The sequence below is a fragment of the Scardinius erythrophthalmus genome (assembly GCF_964197995.2).
Source record: "Scardinius erythrophthalmus genome assembly, chromosome: 25".
Lineage (NCBI taxonomy): Eukaryota > Metazoa > Chordata > Actinopteri > Cypriniformes > Leuciscidae > Scardinius > Scardinius erythrophthalmus.
The window spans coordinates 9,573,693-9,594,934 of NC_138245.1; the positions used below are offsets into that span (position 1 = coordinate 9,573,693).

Consider the following 21,242-nt stretch of genomic DNA (forward strand, 5'->3'; position numbering starts at 1 on the left):
AGCTCAGTTGGTGGTAAGACAACAACTCTATGTTAATCTGTACTCTCAAACAGGAAATGACTATGGCTTTTCTGTGCGGCAGAGACTTTAGCTGAAGAGCATTTGTGGTTATCAGCCAGTTTGAGAGTTTCCTCCTGTATGAACAGTGCGCGTGTGATGGCCCAGACAAAAGATCCAAACTTTGGGCAGTCATCAGGCACTAACTCTGCCCTTCAGAGACTGGACACTTTAGCTAGCCGTTTTTTTTACAAATACCGGAAAGGAAACCAGGAGAAAGGACTAGAGAATGAAGGGCCACATGTGTCAGAGTACACTGGCCTTTGGGATGCAACAAGTAAGTCTAAGCCTTTTCAGAGATATATTTTAAATGAATAAACAATCTAATGAATGTTGTTTCAATGCACTAGAATACTGCTTTCTTAAACTGGCTTACTCTTGATATTAACTCATTGCATAGATTATATCTCTGGTTTATTTTCTCAACCATTATAGATTGAAGGATATGATGTGATGTAGGTATTTTACTAGTAAATATCTGATGAGTGCAGAGTAAAATGTGTTAGCCTTGTCCAAATGCATATATTTTCGTACACATTGATTGTTGTCAGACTGTTTGTGGTTTTAACAGGAAGAGAAACAAGTCTTCTCAGAGCCAGCAAACAAACCTGAATTTTCACTTCAGTGAACAGTGGCTATTAAAGCATTACATCTATGAATTATTATCTTTACCTTCTAGTTCGTAGCAGACGAGATAATAGGCCGCCCTGCACACAGCTATCACAGTTTACTTGATGTCTGTATTTACAGACACAACACTCTTGGTTCCAGTGAAATTACAACATAAGATGTAACCAAATTCACCGTTACTGATATACATCTGACAAACAGATGCAAAAGCAAATCTCATGACCAAGTGGCAGCCTGCACCTCATAAAAGATATCAATCAAAAGTCCATATCTATATATATTATAATGTTGGTTGTAGCTGGCTTTATGAAAACATTTACAATGTTGTCAAGGGGAGAGATGTGTTATGTTGTCTTTACATGAAATAGCCATGCGAACTCAACTCAAAGACTCTGTGTAGCAGAAACTCACCTGAAGTGAATATCCCAAAATAAAGCATTCACTATAGCTATAGCACACACTTTTTTTAATATGTTAATGCTAACACATTATAATAAGGTACACTAGCTAACATTAGTTAATGTATTAACTAACATGAACTAACCATGAGCTATACATTTGTTACTGTATTTGTTAATCTTTGTTAACTTTAGTTAATAAAAATGCAGCTGTTCATTGTTAATTTATGTTAGTTCAAAATGCATTAACTAATGTTAAGAAGATGTTAATAAAGTAAATGTTGAAATTAACATTAACAAAGATTAATAAATGCTGTATAAGTGCAGTTTATTATTCCTTCATGCTAACTAATGTAATTAACTAATGTTAACTAATGAACCTTATTGTAAAGTGTTACCATTTTAATTTGTATTAAGTCTAACATACGGTGTTGGCAGGAAGTGCACTGACTCTACTGAGGTTTCCTGCCTTTTTTCTTCTTGCTCAAAAACATAAAATGACATTTCATTTGAACATTTATTCTCCCCTCAAGCAGAGAACAATCCTTTGCCACTGATGTTTATACTGTAATCTGTTCCGTTTAGTGAAAGAAGTCTTGACAAAAGCCAAAGATGATTTTTTGATTAAATGGGAGAGTCAGCCACAGGTATGAGAGCTTTATTACAGTAAACATCAAAGTAAAAGACCGTTTTCTCCAGCAGAACTAATTGTTGTCCTCTGCCTTTGGATCTGCAGAGCACATCATGTCTAGATGATTTTGACAGGCTGAAAACTCTTGGGACTGGATCTTTTGGGAGAGTAATGCTAGTCAAGCACAGACAGTCAGGACAATACTATGCTATGAAGATTCTGGACAGGCAAAAAGTGAGTATGCATACTGTATATCCTCCTGCAGGACCCAGCAATTGCTCTTTGTCCTCTGTAGAAGACATTTGGTTTTGTTCATTTTTATTATTTAACAACAGGTCTCTTAAAGAGTATATTGAGCTTTTCAGAGCAAAATGTGAACTATTTTGTAAATATTTATTTTTAAATTTTCCAAGAAGAGTATGGTTATACAATGAAGACAGTGATTCATTTGATGTCCTCGGAAAATGACATCCACTGTAAAAAATAAATAAATAAATAACTTCTATCAACTACCAACAATAAAAAAAAAAAAAAAATTGGTCTGTGATTGAAGTCAATTCACCTTTATTTATATATTGCTTTATACAATACAGATATACAAAGCAGCTTTACATTGATATGGAAATGAATGATTAATTGATATAAACAGAATTCAATTCTACCGTAATGCAGCTCTAAAAAGAAAATAGTACAGTAAACAGTTGTTATTCAGTTGAAATCAGTTTAGTGTTTATTCAGTTCAGTTCAATGTGTAAAGTTCATCAATTATGAAATTAGTTCAATTCATCTATAAAGCAGCTCTGAAGAAAATATAGTGATGTCATCATCCAGCTCAGTTCAGTTCTCTTCCAATAGTGTCAGTGCAGTCGAATCAATAATATTGCTGAATATTAATTGTCCCCAGCTAAGCAAGCAAAAGGCAACAGTGAACGATAATGTTCTGTTTATTATGAGTGTGTGCTACTGTTATGTCGTCTACTGCTGAGAAAAAAATAATCATTAACTGGGGAAAAAATATGCTCCTCTGTGTCAATATCATTAAAACTGTATGTACTGATAATGATCATCCTTGGTGTGTATCTAATACGTGTGGATCCCAGTTCAATATGCCTGCATTTTGAACTTAAGCTGAGTATTAATATTGCACATTACTAATGCAAATATTACTAACCTTTCCACTAAACAATCTCAGTTTGCAGGTATTGGCACAAGCTCAAAGGTTATAGGGTTACTTACTTCTATGCAAAAAGAATTTAATCACTAAAATTGAAGAAACTTCATAAAGAAGAATGACACTAATCACCCTAATGATGACTTGAAACAAAACATTTTTAACAAAAATATATTCAATTTCCCCATGCTTTAACAAGTTTTTCAAGATTGTTAAGGGTGATCACTGATCATCAAACCGAGCAAGCTCAGAAGCCTCCTCACAAAATTTGGCATTATTGCCGGTTTCACAGACAAGGCTTAAGCCTAGTCCCAGACTAAAATGCATGTTTGAGCATGTTTTCACAAATTATGGTTATGTTATATTAAAAACTATGACATTTAGTTTTTGGTTTCAGTTTTGTATTGGACTCTTATGCTGCATCCTAAATCGATAGTATGCGAAAAATAGTGTGTGATTTCAGATGCAGCCATAGTTTATACATACTTATTTCCTATGTTTTCTTTTTGTTTCCTTGATTGTCATGGTTACATTTGTTGTCATTACTCATTGTTTGATTGATTGCATCCACCTACTCCTTGTTTAGTTCATCATTATCCTATGTATGGCTCTCAGTTTGTTCAGTTCTTTGTCTTGTGTTGTCAATGCTGTCAATGCATGTTTCTCCTGTGATCTTCTTCAATGTTTCTCTTGTGGATTATCGTCTTTATCGTTATAATAAAGGTGCTGCATTTAGATCCCTCCTCTACTCATTTTACCTAACCCGCCATAACAAAAACATTTATCAGGTTTACAGAAGACATTATTAGCTCCAAAAAAAAAAGGTCAGATGTGACAGTTTAAATTGTGTCTGGCTGGTCTGGGCCTTGTTTCATGTGTCAGAATGTAATGTTAAATGGTAAAAAAATGACAGAGAAGAGGAAACTGAAACTTCCTCTGTTGACAGGACCAAACCACAGTGAGCCATGATGTTTCCACTGATGACTGTCACGTCAGACAGTTTGGGGGGCCGTTTACTCAACACCGTTTTCAACTAAAAACTAGGGCTGTCAAAAGATTAATCGTGATTAATCGCATCCAAAATAGAAGTTTGTGTTTACATAATATATGTGTGTGTACTGTGTATAATTATTTTGTATACATAAATACACACACATGCATGTATATATTTAAGAAATATTTGCATACATATACGTATATATATAAATATATTTTTTTTATATATAAATTACACATTTTTCTTAAATATATATTATACAAGCATGTGTGTGTATTTATATATACAAATTTAATTATACACAGTACACACACATATATTATGTAAACACAAACTTTTATTTTGGATGCGATTAATCGCGATTAATCTTTTGACAGCCCTACTAAAAACACATTTTTTTTAAGGATTTTTGAAAACGGCAACATCATGCGTGTATTACGTGTTAACATGGTATAGGGAAATCTCTATATGCGGATGATGGGGTCCTTTGGATTAGGGGCAGAAATCTAGAATACATGCAAAAGAAAATGCAGACAGCAGTTGAGGCAGTAGAACAATGGTCATTTAAATATCTACAATCAAATCTCAGATAATTTGTTTCTCTAAGCGACATAAACAAATTTCATTGAAATTATATGGTAAAGAACTTGAGCAAGTTAGGGTGATTAGATTTCTTGGAGTTTTATTTGATGAAAAGCTTACATGGAGACAACACATACAGATCTGGCCTTCAAAAACGCGCGTTTTCTCCCGCGGCATTCGGCAATTCGTCTCGTAGAGTCTCGCAGAATTCTGCAAGTGCTTTCGGGGGGCCTACTTAAAAAATCCCTCATAAAAAATAAAAATAAAAAACAACTTTACATTAGATTTTTTCTTTTACTTCACATTACGTCATGATTGTGAGAAAACATCCACAATAAAATATAAATTATAAATAGTAATAGACACAAATATTTACAGTAGGCTACTGTATTATACAGACATTTGAAAATATTAGTAAATGCAAAAGGTTCATTAAGACAAGAAGGGGTATTGGACAACGTTTACGAATTTTTATATGCTTTGTCATTGCTGTGGTTTCCAGGAGATGAGTGCATGCAGAATATGTAACATTGCTTTTATTAAAACAGCAAAGTGACGTTCTTGCCAGCGCATAACTTTTTTGTACAACTATTAGGATGATTGTGCATGCAATGCGCATTTATATAAGTGCAACAGAGAATTTAGTGTGAGCATAATACACGTGACTCTGCCTGTAAAAACCCATCAGTATTTTTTATATATATACACAAAATCATCCTAACATAATGCAATTAAATAATGCGACTTACCCAGATTCTTAATTCGTGCAGATATTTCTTGTGTGATTGTTCTTGTGCAGATATTTCTTGTGAGGTAATGTTGCAGCACAACGCGTAGCATTTATATTTTGGGCGCATCTGATGTGCCATTACATTATTAATAAATATTTTAATTGAACTGTCTTAATGCATTAAGCATAAAGATTTTTCCACGTTAGTCTCAGAATGTCCGGGGTTGGTTTGAGGTCTTGCCGACAGTTTGTAAATCTTCTAAATATTCATATTCACAAATTCCATACAAAGGGTGATCAACAGTTATGACTTCTAAAATAAAATAAAAATGACCAGATAAGAGGTGTCTGATTGACAGTTTGACAGATGTTGTTTTAAAAAAATAATTACAACATTATGGGGAAGTGGTATTAAATATTCGGTAACACATAGCCTAATACAATTATTTTAAGTATGCATTTTGTTCAGTTTTGCTTTTACAAAATGTTCCCTGTTTTTTATATAATTAATTTAACCTGAGATGTGCGTTATATCGCTTTTTGATCATTATTTGTGTTGTCGAATTTTGACACAGTTTCATACTTGTTCATAATAATTTGATTCATAATTATGTTGTTTTTTTTTCTAAAAGTAAAAGTAAAAAAACTAAAAGTTTTTCTAAAAGCAATATTCTAAAGAGATACAAAGACAGTGTATGTGTAACCACCAGATTTCGTCATGAGTCATTTTGTACCCACCACTTTTAACTTCCGTTGACCGTTTTCAGTGGTTATGAGGAGCAATATGAGAGAATTTTTGTAATCATTGTCTGACACAACAAAAAAAATTATAATATTCATTTTATTTTAATTTTCGTGTTCGCATTTATGAGGGAAAAAACAACGTGTCAGTTTACGATTATGGACGTGAGCGCTCTAAAAGCGGCAATAAAAGTCTGCTTTAAAACTTTCACAGAGACCTCAAACAGAACAGCTGCCTTTCTTTAAATCGAATTTCGTTTTGTATTAATTATGTCTTAATTTTAATCAATGTTTCGTGAACCAATTGCCTGGATTTAAGAAGTAAACATAGCAGACAATCACGACATTGGAGGCGCCGGCGATATCTCATAAATGAACCGAAACTCAGCGTGTAATGCACATTCACATTTACAGTGTATTTAGACACATTTATACGCATTCATAATCATTACTTTTACCGGTTCTTTGTGACAAGCTTTATGCGTGCGGTCGTGCGCTTGAGTGCGGCTATATTATCGTAAATGCTCATTATTTAAAACAAAGCATAAGCCTCTTCCTGGCATGCAATGGAATCTACAATGTCATATATCAACATATGTCAAATTAAGTTACGCGATATCAACAAATTAAGCTATAAACATTAATTTGAAATAACTTAAAGCGTATGTATAGTATATTTGCTTAAATAGTATTTAAACAAAGGAACTGCAAGGGATTAAAACCCTGCCCACACGCTGGTGAAAACTGGAAAAACCGGTTTTCTTTTGATTCCCTGAGAGGAGATCGATTAGCATTGGGGGTTGAATCGGCAGACCTGGGGGGTGGGTGGTTGTAATTTCTTGACTGTGCAATTGGTAGCAGCTAAAACAAGCAGCTAAAACAAAGACTGTGCAATTAATTAGCCAACATTTTGGAAATAACTTTCTTCATGTCGTTTTATTTATACACTGTAAAACATTATTATTATTATTATAATTATTTTGAATTTGTAAATATTAAATAGGCTATGTTTTACAAACAATTGGTTTACAAACTCTTGGAGGTTTGTGGTTACCATCATTCAGAAGAGTGGTGCTTGTGTTTAGACTTGTGTTTTACGTGATTAAATCAGGAAGATTACATTGGATTCTGTCCATACGGAGACGCATTTAAGACGATTTAATCAGGAAATGGAGGCACCGGCGCGATATAACTTGCATTGCTCGTGAACTGAGCTCGTCTCATAAATGAACCGAAACTCAGAAATGTATCTAGAAAGCTTGAAATGTCCACTTTTAAACAAAACAATTCAAAACGAAAAGAAACAGATAACTCTCTTAAAGTGTGCATTTCTCTCTAGGCACGTTCACAATATCTGCGAAGATGACAAGTCAGCATTTTCAACATCTTTGACTGACACTGACACATAAAACACTAGTTGATTAGTAAACAATTAAAATGTCTCCTTGCTATATTTGACACATGATTACTTTTGCCAGTTCTTTGTGGCAAGCTTTATGCATCTGTTAACTATCGAATATCGTGACTCATATTTTGTACCAGACCATTTATGGTTGTTCATATTGTTCAACAAAGTTCTTGATAAAAAAAAGAAAAGAAAAAAAAGAAGCTACTGTGCCTAATATTATTGTTGTATAGCGCGCAAGGTTTATGCGCATGCTTTAAGTCTTCTCCGTTTTTAGTGTATGTCTGTGGCAGAATTACAGTGCCTGTATGTATACTAGGCTACATCGTTTTGAGTCGGTTTCAGTGGTTTAGTGTGTACGCAGATATTTCTTGAGACGACGCCATGTTTTTATGTTTTACTCTTTTAGTTTTGTTGCAATTTCACCAAAAGCTTATAATTAGGAAATACACACGACACGCTAAACTTATATTCTCTATATGTTAAAAATGTTGTAAAAAATACGTATTATTCTTATATATTAAGAATAACAATATGATACATTTATATTGCACTCGAAATGATTTAGATATGGAAAGAGGAATTCTTCTCAACTACCACCAATAAAGTTTTAAAATTCATCTTTAGAAAATATTATATTTTGATGATTCTGCAAGTTCAGCAGACAGTGAGGTTCGGGTTTGTTCCGATCAGAGCTCGTGAGTGGAGAGCGCATTTCTGAATATTCCGCTCCGCTCGTTCATTCCGCTCAGGGTCCTCGGCCTCGCTCAACACAGATGTCCTGTTGCCTGGTTCGAAAATATGTGGAATACGGGCTGCTTTCGACTAAAAGTTTTTTTTTCTAGTCGACTAGTATACTAGGCTAGTTGTTCATTTAAGTAATTCGTGGACAAATCGCCCCTTTATATTAATTTAATTAGCCTACTTATATCATGATCATGAGCGTTTACGTAATATAGCCGCACTCAAGCGCACGACCGCACGCATAAAGCTTGCCACAAAGAACCGGTAAAAGTAATGATTATGAATGCGTCTAAATGTGTCTAAATACACTGTAAATGTGAATGTGCATTAGACGCTGAGTTTCGGTTCATTTATGAGATATCGCCGGCGCCTCCAATGTCGTGATTGTCTGCTATATTTACTTCTTAAATCCAGGCAATTCATTGGTTCACGAAACATTGATTAAAATTAAGATATAATTAATACAAAACGAAATTCGATTTAAAGAAAGGCAGCTGTTCTGTTTGAGGTCTCTGTTAAAGTTTTAAAGCAGACTTTTATTGCCGCTTTTAGAGCGCTCATGTCCATAACCGTAAACTGACACGTTGTTTTTTCCCTCATAAATGCGAACACGAAAATTAAAATAAAATGAATATTATATTTTTTTTTTGTGTGTCAGACAATGATTACAAAAATTTTCTCTCATATTGCTCCTCATAACCACTAAAACGGTCAACGGAAGTTAAAAGTGGTGGGTACAAAATGACTCATGACGAAATCTGGTGGTTACTCGTACAATGTCTTTGTATCTCTTTAGAATATTGCTTTTAGAAAAAACAGGTTTTTTTTTACTTTTAGAAAAAAATGACATAATTATGAATCAAATTATTATGAACAAATAATGAAACTGTGTCAAAATTCGACAACACAAAGAATGATCAAAAAGCGATATAACGCACATCTCAGGTTAAATTAATTAAGCTCCTCATAACCACTGAAAACGGTAAAAAAAAAAAATCGAACCAAAAGTCAAATTAATATGGACTGAAATTAAAAGTGGTGGGTACAAAATGACTCATGACGAAATCTGGTGGGTGCGTACCCACCGTCCCCACCGAAATCGACGCCTATAAGGGAAACATGATAGTATAAAAAGTACTGTGTGTAATGCAGAAAAGCGCATTACAACCATGTTAAAACTATTTAAAACGTTAAGATGCAAAAATGAACTAAATGTAAAATTAGATAATGATATTGCGCAAATGATCTTGGTCTCTTTAAAGGTCTTCGCAAATTATTGTGTTATAAGACTCAGTTATCATAGCCTACATCACGTCTCTTCTAGCCTACTGTAAACACAGAAAAAAAAAATAAGACAAATGATGCGCGTTTGAGTCGGATTTTTATGAAGAATATGTGACTGTTTATGTAACTGGCAAAAGAAAACATTGTATTCGTCATACTTCGTCAACTCAGTATGGCCACATGAAACACGACTGCCATCTACAGGTTTTAGTATTTCCTGCGTCCAACACCTAATCCCCCTTCTGCACGATCCCGCAGAATGTCGGAAGTGCTCGTGGCATTCTTTTCTCTGAGACGCGCATTTTTAAAGGCCACATCCGTAGATAAAATGAAAACAAAATGCAAGAAAATTCAAAATATAGTGTGCTGCTTGTCAGGACGCAACTAGGTCTTCATTGAGAAATATATACTGGGCCCTTATGAGATCAACTTTTGATTATGGTTGTACTGCTTTTATGGTGGCAGCTGAAACTAATCTTAAAAAACGTACTCTGTTACTAACGTAGCCTCGGTTCCCTGAGAGTAACAGGAAAGAGTATTGTGTCGCTAGACGCTATAGGAAAACTCCTTTTCTCGAGAATATTGAAGCCTTTATTTTAAAACGCAGTGCAGCTGCACAGCCAGCACAGTGCAGAACTGCATAGCGTGCTGATTGGCTGGGCTGAGGGAACTGCACAAACCTATGGCGAAGCGGCGAGGATGCGCGAACCTATCAGGGCGCTTCCCGCCTCGCGCGTGACGAAACCTGCTAAAATGTGCGTGGCTACTGACTATATAAGCGGCCCATTTCGCCATAGGAATCAGGTTAAATCGACTGAAGTGACAGTACCTGAACATGAAGCTTAATAGCACGGCCGTCAACGCAATACTCGTTCCCGTTACTCTCAGGGAACCGAGGCTACGTTAGTAACCGAGTACGTTCCCTTTCGAGAACAGTTCACTCGTATTGATATGGGAACCCATAGTTCGAGTTATATCGAGGCGAGTTATTAGCTGACGACTTCGCTCTGAACTACCATCTGGTGCTGTGAAGCCCAAGGCTTACAGTAGAACTAAAAGTCAAAAACCAACGGGGACCGGACAAATGTCGGAGCCCACGAAGGGATACCTTGAGGCTTGGGCCTTTCAGGAGCCAAGATCTCCTAGATAGAAAGGACTCATGCCTGCAGAGCCGGCACCTCCAAGTTGTAAAACCTCACAAATGTGGATGGCGAAGACCAGCCGGCCACCGCACAAATGTCTTCAATTGGTACACCACTGGACCATGCCCATGAAGAGGCCATGCCCCTTGTGGAATGAGCCCTGTTGCCTATGGGGCATTGAAGGCCCATTGAGGCGTAGGCCAAAGAGACAGCATCTACTATCCAATGTGACAATCTTTGCTTCGTGACCGAGCCCTTTGGTGCGGCCGCCGAAGAATGCAAAGAGCTGTACCAACTGCCTGAACGGGGTAGAACGCTCTATATAAACTCTGAGAACCCTAACAGGGCAGAGTGGAGTTATTTCTCTATCGTCTTCCGACAGGGGAAGGGCAGATAGTGAAATGACCTGGGCTCTGAACGGAGTTGAGAGCACCTTGGGTACATAGCCATGTCTAGGTTTGAGGACGACTTTGGAGTCATTGAGGACGACTTTGGAGTCACTGACTTCATCAGTTCGTCATGAACCTCAGGGAAGAACGGCACTGATCGCTGACGAGGGACCTGCTGGCACCCCGGCAGGAACCATTCATCAAGGCGGCTTTTAGCTGGCTCTTCCGGTGAAGACCAGTCAAGACCCTATATTTGAGACCCGGGCTCTATTATTGACCCCATCCCCCCGTCTCAGACCAGCAAAAGCGTTACCAGAGTAACTCTGGTGTCGCTTTTGCTGGTCTGAGATGGGGGGGCGGGGTCAGTAATAGAGCCCGACCAATCCTCGCCTTCAGATCGGCGTCATCGTGGAGGTCTTCCTCCGGGTCCACCAAACGAGACGAGGCCGGCCTCTTCATAGGAGAGAGTGTGGAGAGAATGCAGGGACTGAGCCGGCGTGAACTCACTCGTCTCCATGCGCTCTTGTGTCCTCTGACCCCACCATTTCTTCCCACCGGTTCCTAGGAGGAGGGAAATGGGAGGGCACGAGGGGCGGGGTCGCTCTCTAAAAAGAAAGCTAGCCGCGAGTGCAGAGAGGAGAGCGGCATGTTCTCGCAATGAGAACAGCCGCCCTGAGTGAGTGCAGTTTCTGCATGGTTTTTGCCAGGGCCGTGCACAGACATTTTGAGGGGCAGTGGCCTAAACCAAAAAAGGGGCACTAAGGGGGTGGTTGCTTGTTAACACAAATTATCCAGTTATTACAAAATATACAATTAAAAGAGAAGACAGCACATGCTCAAATACATTTTAGACTTCATTGTAGATGTTTTGATAGAACATCACAATTACACATTGCTGATAATAACAGAAACTATTTGCTGTTTTACATTTTTATATTTACCTGTTCCATTTACAGCAACACTTTTTTATTTGGTACCATGTCCTGAAAGATCTTGATAACCTATTTTTTTATGATTCACAATTACACATTGGTGATGATAATAACAGAAACTATTTATCTTTCTAGTTGGTACCATGTCCTGAAAGATCTTAATAACCTCATTTTTTATGATTGGGATGTCTTTTTCAATGGCCAGATTTGATTAGACAAGCAGCTAATTCTAAGAACGTGGATATGTTGTACAAGTTGTTAGCACTAGTAGAAGACCAAGAGCAAAACATTACCGACATAAAAAAAAACAAAAAACAAATGACTAATTTTGAAGATTCAACCACTGTCTTGCATAGCCTACCTGTTAATGCGACAGCTTTTGTGAACTGTCGTGTTCACTCTCAGTTTCAAGAGAGCGCCGCAGAGACATAGGGCCCTATCTTGCACCCAGCGCAATTGACTTTGTACAGCGACGCATGTGTCATTCCTATTTTTCACCCGCTCACAGCGGACTTTTCCCTCCACAGACGCACGTCGGTAAACTAGGAAATACACTTGCGCTCCCGGGGGCGGTTCAGTGCAAAAAGGAGGCGTGTTCCGGCATAAACGTTCTCTGGTGCTATTTTGCAGTTTCAGAAAACAATTCCGCCACTGACCAGGAAAAACCTCGTCTAAAGTCAGTGGCGCGTTGCGCATGTTATTCAGATGCTATTTTAAGGGCGCATACTTGGCCATAATCAATGTAGCGTGTGCACAACGCACATACACTTTGCTTCTCTCATCTACACAGAAGCAGCAGTTTTCATTTTTGCAAATCATACATTATTACAAGGAAAAATATTAGGTCTTGATAAGCCTAGGGCTTCTACCTATCCCTTTTCAAACAGTGTGATTATTATGCTAAAAAATGTTTTTAATTGTTCGAAATAAAGATTTCATTCATTCATTCATATTAACACATTAGGGAAATCATTGTTGTGTCCATGAAGATGTGAAGAAATAGGCATAAATCTAGCTTACACATTTACCCAAATTATTATACGCCTGTTTAACCGAAGCTAATTTGGGTGTGTTTCTCCATCCCCAATGTCACTTCTCTGTGTTTTACGGCCCTGACGGGAGCGTCGGTCTCCTCGGCTGTGAACCGCGCCTGGCAAATCCGCCGTTATAATAGCAATTCGCCATGGAACAAGCGCATCTGCTCTTAAAGGGAATGTAAGATGTCGCTCTGATTGGTTTATTTCACGTTACGCCCAAACCACACCTATGAATAATGAAGCTACTTCAGACCAACACATTTTAGATTTGCGTCGGGCGCAAGAGTCATTTATCCCACCGGTAAAATAGCAACAAAGTCCGCCCAAAAAGTTACTTGCGTTTCGCGCTTGATACTTGCGTTTCAGACCGTTAAATAGGGCCATACTATGAGTGATGCTGCGGAGCGAGCGGGAAAACCTGGAGCGGATTACTTTTTCACAACGGTGGGGGTGGGGAAGAGGGGCACCTCAGTCGATGAGGGCAGAGGGGCAGTGGCTCTAGCCACCGGGCCACCCCCCTGTGCACGGCCCTGGTTTTTGCCCAGCGCTGAGCAGCACGCCGCCGTCCGCTGAACTGCTGCTGCAGATTCACTGCGTTCCGCTGCTGGTCTCGTTTCAACGGCGAGAAGGCTTTCAAAATCTGATTCCTATGGCGAAATGGGCCACTTATATAGTCAGTAGCCACGCCCATTTTGGCGGGTTTCGCCACGCGCGAGGCGGGAAGTGCCCTGATAGGTTTGCGCGTCCTCGTCGCTTCTCCATAGGTTTGTGCAGTTCCCTCAGCCCAGCCAATCAGCATGCTATACAGTTCTGCACTGTGCTGGCTGTGCAGCTGCACTGCGTTTTAAAATAAAGGCTTCATTATTCTTGAAAAAAAGAGTTTTCCTATAGCGTCAAGTGACGCGATATGAGTGAACCGTTCTCGAAAGGGAACTAGACAATAGGCTTTCAAAACATCTCCAGTTGCGGCAATTCAGGTTGAAATGGGAGAGATGTCGTTGGGTATTAGAAGACTTAAAATTATGCTAGCATATTGGGTAAACCTGCAAGGGCATAATGAATCCCATCCTGCAAAGACTATAGTACAGGAGTGTTGGGAACATAGTAAATCTAATTTTAGGAGTTTTGGATTGTGAATGAAAAAGCAGGGAAAATAGTTTTGAATAGTATACAATATTGTCCTACTGTCCCATATTCAAATATCCCTCCTTGGATGTTTATAATGCCACTGATAATTTAAAGCAAATACCTGTCTGGTTTGTTGTCCAATGCTACTTAGAAAATAATTTTACTAATAAAATAATGATATTCACAGATGGTTAAAAAACAAACAAAAAATGGACATACAGGTGCTGCAGTGTACATCCCACAATGTGGAAAATATATCAAGAAAAGAACAACAGATAATCTTTCAGTTTATATAGTAGAACTGGTAGCCATTATATTGGGATTGCAGTGGGTAGAAGAATATACCCCCCCCCCCCCCCCCCCAAAAAAAAAATATGTTTTAGTTGCATCTGATAAAATCAGGGAAATCATAATTGAAATATATCAAACAATATACAGATTACATAATAAAGGTTTGAGTGTATGGTTTGTTTGGGTTCCTGCACATGTTGGTGTGAAAGGAAATGAATAAGTGGATATGTTGGCTAAACAATCTCTTAAATCACCAACAGTAGATTTGCAGATTGCAAATGAGGCTAAAGCAATTATAAAAGATCAAACTCAAAAAAAATATATGGCAGGAATATTGGGATATTAATGATACAGGAAGACATTTGTATAGTATTCAAAGCTTTGTTGGCATGAAAAGGGAGATGAGTAAAAAGCAAAGTGAAGACAGGATTATCACTCGTCTCAGAATAGGACATACAGGGCTCAACATATTATAAATGGAATGTGTTTACATTGCAATCAACCAGGATCTGTCCAACATGTGATGATGGATTGTTATTATATGAAAAGGAAAGGAAGGAATTAAAAGAAGTACTAGAAAAATTAAAACTAAACTTCACTTTAAAAAACATCCTTGGAACAGCATTGAGGAAAATACATATACAGTTATTGAAATTTTTGAAAGAAACAGGTCTGATGGAGCGAGTATAAAGGTTATTGCCAATTATAATTTATTTTTATTTATCTTTTTTCTTCCCCTTCTGCCAAATCTTCTGATCCATACTCCCGTTCAGTAGGTGGCGGTAAAATACCTAATAAGCTGGTTTGCCAACCACCAATAAAAACATAAGTCCAAGGGGGTAATCCAGCACCCGGAAAGCGTACCTTCCCTGGGGGCCGCCATTGGTTAGCAAGCTATCACCTGCTGTTAGCATTCCATTGACTCCCATTCATTTTGGCGTCACTTTGCCAGCGAATAACTTTACATTTGAGGCATTTAAAGACTCCATTTGTCCATTGTTTATTTCTAAAGAAACACGACAATATATAAAAGGCTCCATTACCTTGTATCTTGCACTATGGTCCCGTAGAAGCCGTTTTTGTAAAAATAGGCTAATGATTGCGTCATAACTACGCGACTCTCTACTTTCGACTCTCTCTAGTACATTTAGAACATTTAGTACAAAACGTAACTATTCATTCATTCAACTATTTCAAAAGACTGGAATAAAGCACCAATAGTACAAAAGTACTATAATAGTAGTAGTTGTGCAAGTAGTCCATTGGTTGTGAGATAGCGTTGGAATGTCTTTATGGGTAAGAAACAGCCATCATGTCTGGATCCAGCGGCTTTTGAACAGTTACTCTAAAAATCGGTATTTTAAAATCACAACTTTGTTTGTTTTTACATAGAAATACAACAAGACTAATGTTGTTTTATTTTACTTTAACCAAAAACGAAAGTAGCTAATGAAAATCTGTAAAATATTTGCCTGTTTTTTTCATATTATTAATTATTTCTCATAATTTTCTTTTTAATTTTAATTTTAATTGTATTTTTTTATCCCTGCTTTTGATGATTTTCCAGGTGGTGAAGCTCAAACAGATAGAACACACATTAAATGAGAAGAAAATATTACAAGCAGTTTCCTTTCCTTTCCTTGTGAAACTGGAGTGCGCTTTTAAGGTACAGGAGCAAATTATATTGAGAAGAAAGACAATGTTAAAGTGTGTGTTTGTTGTGTTTGGCAGGCCTAGAAATTAATTTCATTAAATAATTCCCTCAACAGGATAATTCAAATTTGTACATGGTCATGGAATATATCCAAGGCGGTGAGATGTTCTCACATCTGAGACGGATTGGAAGATTCAGGTGAACCGCTTAAAAACTAGTTAATAAAAACTCTTTATGATGTGCCTTTAGCCTTCTTCCATTCTTTATCAATGAAATAACTTTATTTTTTCCTTATAGTGAGCAGAATGCACGTTTCTATGCTGCTCAGATTATTCTGACGTTCGAGTATCTTCATACTCTAGACCTTATCTACAGGGACCTAAAACCTGAAAACTTGCTCATTGATCATCAGGGATACATCCAGGTGTGCCAGTCTCTTGGCTGCGGATCTTCCGATAAAATGTTACTTTCACTTTGGTCTTGTATTCATACATCATTTTAATTAGCTTCATCCATAACTCTTATATTTGAATGTGATTAAGGTAACAGACTTTGGCTTTGCCAAACGAGTGAAAGGCAGAACTTGGACATTGTGCGGTACACCAGAGTACCTGGCACCAGAGATAATTCTCAGCAAGGTAAGAAAACACACCAGTAGTTCTTCCTCCTTAGGAGTTCAACAAGGTCTCAGCGTTTGCTCTTTTTCTTTGTTAGGGCTACAACAAAGCTGTTGACTGGTGGGCGTTGGGTGTTCTGATCTATGAAATGGCTGCTGGATATCCACCTTTCTTCGCTGATCAACCCATTCAGATCTATGAGAAAATCGTATCTGGCAAGGTCAGAAGAATTTCAAAATTTCAACAAACCCCCCCCCCCCCCCCCCAAAATAATGAATATGTTATAATCCCAAAATTATACTTATTATTATTATTTAGTTATTTATTTATTATTTTTTTGTCCAGAAAGCTTATATCATTTGATTTTTTTATCCTTTTTTTTGACACATTTTTTATTTTTTTATTTACCTTTAAATTACTAGACTTCATCAATAATTTAATTTAGTCAAATAATTTAAGCACATTCAGCACATTCTTTCACTTAAAGGGGTCATCGGATGCAAAATTCACTTTTATATGAATTTTATATGAATCTATGACACACCATACAATGAAAAAAATCCATTCACTCTTTTTTTTTATCCTCAAAAAGCCTAAACACTCTAAATAATCAAGCCGTTTGGATTTTCTGAGCAATGTGATGTCATATTGCTCATGCTCTGCCCACGACCACTGTCCAGTATTAGCATATTTCCGCCCTTAGCCATTTGTATACTGTCCACCAAGGCAGGTTGTCAAGGCAGCACTTTACCTGTCTTGTGTCAACATGCCTCATGGAAGAGAGGGGTGGGGTGAGCAGTTGCTCATTATCATTTAAAGAGACATGCACTGAAAGGGGTCGCTATGAATAGAGCTGTTTTTGCGGAGGTAAAAAGGGTGTTGTTTTGCACAACCATTGAGGAATTTTAACCAAAGTATGTTACAAACTTTACACAAAGACCCTAAAGAATCACACCAACTTGTGGAAAATGGGCATCCGATGACCCCTTTAAATACAAAATAACTCTCCAAAAGGTCTCACATTGGGTGTCTTAGTCGACCTCTTGTGGGAAAAAAAATAACATGATATTTCATAACTCTTGCCACCAGATGGCCTTATTGGCTGCAATTGGCTCTATATGGTGCAAATGAACTGTTCCCCAGGGTCCCCAAGTCATTTTTCTTCAGGTTTTTTTTTTTTTTTTTTTTTTTTTCAGTATGCATTTGGGTATATATTTAGACATTATAAAATCATTTTTTGGTATGCTTTTAGCATGTTTAGTTTTAATTTTGAGCATTTTTAGGTTAGTGTTTATACTGAAGGGTCTGACGTGTATGTTGATAATTCAAGTTATTATGTAAGGTGGACAGCAAGGGGGAAAAAACAAGTAAAATCTTGAAGAATATTTATTTGAAAATGCTGATTTTAATTCAGAAGAAAAAATGCTGTTAATTGTAATTGTACAGCATTGTAAATTACAGTTTTTTACAATCACTTTGTTACTATTTTCAGAACCTTGATGTCATTTTTCACAACTCTAGACACAAAACTCACAACCAATGATCAAAATGCACATTTTTCAAAACTCTAACCCTTTTCTCAATTGCTTGGATACAATACACATAAAACTTAGATCATTTGTTCATTCAACAAAAATCACCTGTTCAATATGACACAACTTAACATCAAAGTACTACTATTTCAAAAGGCAATTCACACATTACATTTCAAATGAGTGTCTATTCATTTCCTTACATTGATCTAACTATCAATTGATACAACTGCTCAAAATGATAAGAAACTATTGCATTACTCTGAATGCATAGTTGTATGGAAACAGACAAACAATCTTCCATGTTTACAGTAAATCATGAGAGTTTCAAGATAACGAGATTCATTGTCACCAATTAGCATGGAGCATGAACCAATTAGACTACAATATCCATGGATGTAGCCTAATATTTGATCATACTGCTTCATCAGACACTGTGTCTATGGTCCCAAACACTGTACTACCTTTTCAGACTATGTACAGTATTGACAGCACTGCACTGTATAGATCATCACTCCTGTTCTGTTTCTTACAGTACAAGCAAGCAAGTTGAGGAACACTGCATTTGATGTTTTACAGTACTGTCTTTTCTTTTCTATTTCATAGCTAATTATTTTTTGCTTTGATTCAAATAAACCTATGTTGTGATTGTACTGTAGTGTTTTGCATCAATATATTACAAACTTTGTTCAATGATTCCACTGTAGTATTCTCTCTACTACTGCAGTGCTTTTACAGAGATGTGTTTACTGTACATGTAGTGCCATAATGAAACCTGTATCACCTATTTTGTTCTACAATATTTAATGATTGTACAAACAATGACACAGTGAAACTATCAGTTGCTTGTGTGTGGGTGATCTATAGTTATGTCTCAACGGTATTTCACAGTAAATTAGTTTTTTGAACCAATGATTGTGCAAGTGCAAGATTTCTTTAAAGATGTGAATACACAATGCAATGTTTTGAACATTAGATAGCCTGTGTTACAAGTGATAACCGTTTTGAGTTTTGTGTCTAGAGTTTTGAAAAATGACATCAAGGTTCTGAAAATAGTAGCAAAGTGATTGTAAAAAACTGTAGTTCAAATCTAGGAGATTCCTAGGGAATTCCTTTTTAGTACTTTTTGACCAATTAAAAAAAAATCCCCATTTTTCATTCCTTCCTATGGTGGTCAAATTGGCACGCGAGGGAAGGATTTGTTATTATTTTTATTAAAACCACATAATCTCTTGGAATCCAGTTATTTTGTGTGTGTGTGTGTGTGTGTGTGTGTGTGTGTGTGTGTGTGTGTGTGTGTGTGTGTGTGTGTGTGTGTGTGTGTGTGTGTGTGTGTGTGTGTGTGTGTGTGTGTGTGTGTGTGTGTGTCTGTGTGTGTGTGTGTGTGTGTGTGTGTGTGTGTGTGTGTGTGTCTGTGTGTGTGTGTGTGTGTGTCTATTCTAAGTTCAAATGTGACAAAAGTCCTAAGGTCTTGAACCACTCTGTTTCAATTTTTTAAAATTAAAAGAAAAATATTTTTGGGTCTGATCCGAGGAGAGGATGAGGATGGGGAAAAAATACTATAAATAATACTTTATAGATTCCTTTACTGAAATTTTATTTGAGTGGTGAGTGGCAAAATGTGTGAGTATTCTGGGTAGTTGCCAGGATTTTGCTCTGCTCATTGTTAATGTGTTTTGAGTGGCTGTTTGCACATTTTTTTTATAATTTGTTTTTCAGTATTGTCAGTCCCTCTTAGTGTTGACCCTATATCTAAAGTATATCACAATTTCTAGTTATTTTACACAAACTTGATTGCTTCATCAGTATTCAATAAATAATAATAATAAATAATATCATGTTGTCATATATTTTTTGGGACCAGAATAAACATCTTAACAGGAGCATTTGTCACACAAAGGTTCTAGAGATGTTTTCAACATTTGCTGACTTCTACAACAATGCATGGGTTTTTTGTTTGTTTTAACATAATTAGAGATTATTGGATAAATATCAAACATTCAGATGTGAATACTTGATTTGCACAGGTACGATTCCCCTCACACTTCAGTTCAGACCTGAAGGATCTTCTGCGCAATCTGCTGCAAGTGGACCTCACGAAGCGCTTTGGCAACTTGAAAAATGGAGTCAGTGACATCAAAAACCACAGATGGTTTGCTACGACAGACTGGATTGCAATCTATGAGAAGAAGGTGTGGCCTCTTGTTCTTTAACACCTTATTCATACTTTCAGGATTCAAGTTTCTGAATGGATCTTGAGATCCGCTCTTTATTTCTTCATGAATTTTACAGGTTGATGCTCCCATCATACCAAAGTGCAGAGGGCCTGGAGACACTAGTAACTTTGATGAATATGATGAGGAAAACATACGGGTATCTGTCACAGAGAAATGTACAAAAGAGTTCTTGGAGTTCTAGGGTACCTGTAAAAGCTTTATGAGTTTTTTTTGGTTTTTTTTCTGGTCTCCTTATTTTTTCTTTTCTTTTTTTTTTTTTTTTTTAGAAAAAAACATTTGATTAGACGTAAAAGTTTTACTTTATTATGTTAATTTATACATTGAATAAAGCCTATTTTTCACTTTTTGCAGTTTTTTACCATGGAACACTGCTCCATTTTCCCCATGTCTTTTACACATTAAAGAAAAGTATATGTTCAGTATTAATATATGAAAAAGCTAAATTCTCTATTATGTGTGTGTGTGTATGTGTGTGTGTGTGTGTGTGCGCGCATAGAATATGTATATGCTGAAGAAAGCCTGTGGCTGTTCAGAAATATGAAAAGGTAAAGAAAGTACAATGTAAAAGTGTACAATTGTTTGTTTGAATGTTTTTTTCCTCCAGCTTTGAAAACAGATCCCCTAAACAATGGTATATGATACTGATATTTCATCTGATTTTTTTTTTTTTTACTATTATTTTTATATCTGCTGTAGAGATCATGCTGTACAATTTTGTGACCAATTATTTAGACACTGAATAAAACTATTTGCATTGCCTTGTAATGTCCAATGCAAAGTGGAATTTATTTTCTGTCTTTTGTTTGTCCTTATGTTTGTGAATGATTTACTTCCCCCACTTAAATGAATTGCCCTATGATGCTAATACCTACAGTATTACGCATGTAGAATGTTAAAGCATTTTAGTTGGCGT

At 36.8% G+C, this 21,242-nt stretch overlaps 1 protein-coding gene across 2 annotated transcripts; it reads left to right on the plus strand.

The window, feature by feature from the left end:
- The first annotated feature begins 41 nt into the window (after window positions 1–41).
- prkacba (protein kinase, cAMP-dependent, catalytic, beta a) lies at window positions 42–21,116 on the plus strand. 2 transcript variants are annotated; one of them, XM_081358149.1, is made up of 11 exons: window positions 42–334; window positions 1,671–1,732; window positions 1,822–1,950; window positions 15,857–15,955; window positions 16,059–16,141; window positions 16,241–16,367; window positions 16,486–16,581; window positions 16,658–16,780; window positions 20,120–20,284; window positions 20,385–20,465; window positions 20,826–21,116. In XM_081358149.1, the coding sequence occupies exons 1-11, from the start codon at window positions 139–141 to the stop codon at window positions 20,868–20,870; spliced, it is 1,206 nt and encodes a 401-aa protein (XP_081214275.1). In that variant the 5' UTR covers window positions 42–138; the 3' UTR covers window positions 20,871–21,116. The 2 variants fall into 2 exon arrangements, with proteins under 2 accessions (XP_081214275.1, XP_081214274.1); XM_081358148.1 differs by lacking the exon at window positions 20,826–21,116 and having other exon boundaries at window positions 20,385–20,613.
- The last annotated feature ends 126 nt before the right edge of the window (window positions 21,117–21,242 follow it).

Bases quoted from the DNA above. Each gene is read 5' to 3' on its own strand.
- prkacba (XM_081358149.1), top strand. From the start codon at position 139: ATGAACAGTGCGCGTGTGATGGCCCAGACAAAAGATCCAAACTTTGGG. The intron at 335-1,670 runs GTAAGTCTAAGC...TGTTCCGTTTAG, and splicing joins TGGCCTTTGGGATGCAACAA to TGAAAGAAGTCTTGACAAAA. The intron at 1,951-15,856 runs GTGAGTATGCAT...ATGATTTTCCAG, and splicing joins AGATTCTGGACAGGCAAAAA to GTGGTGAAGCTCAAACAGAT.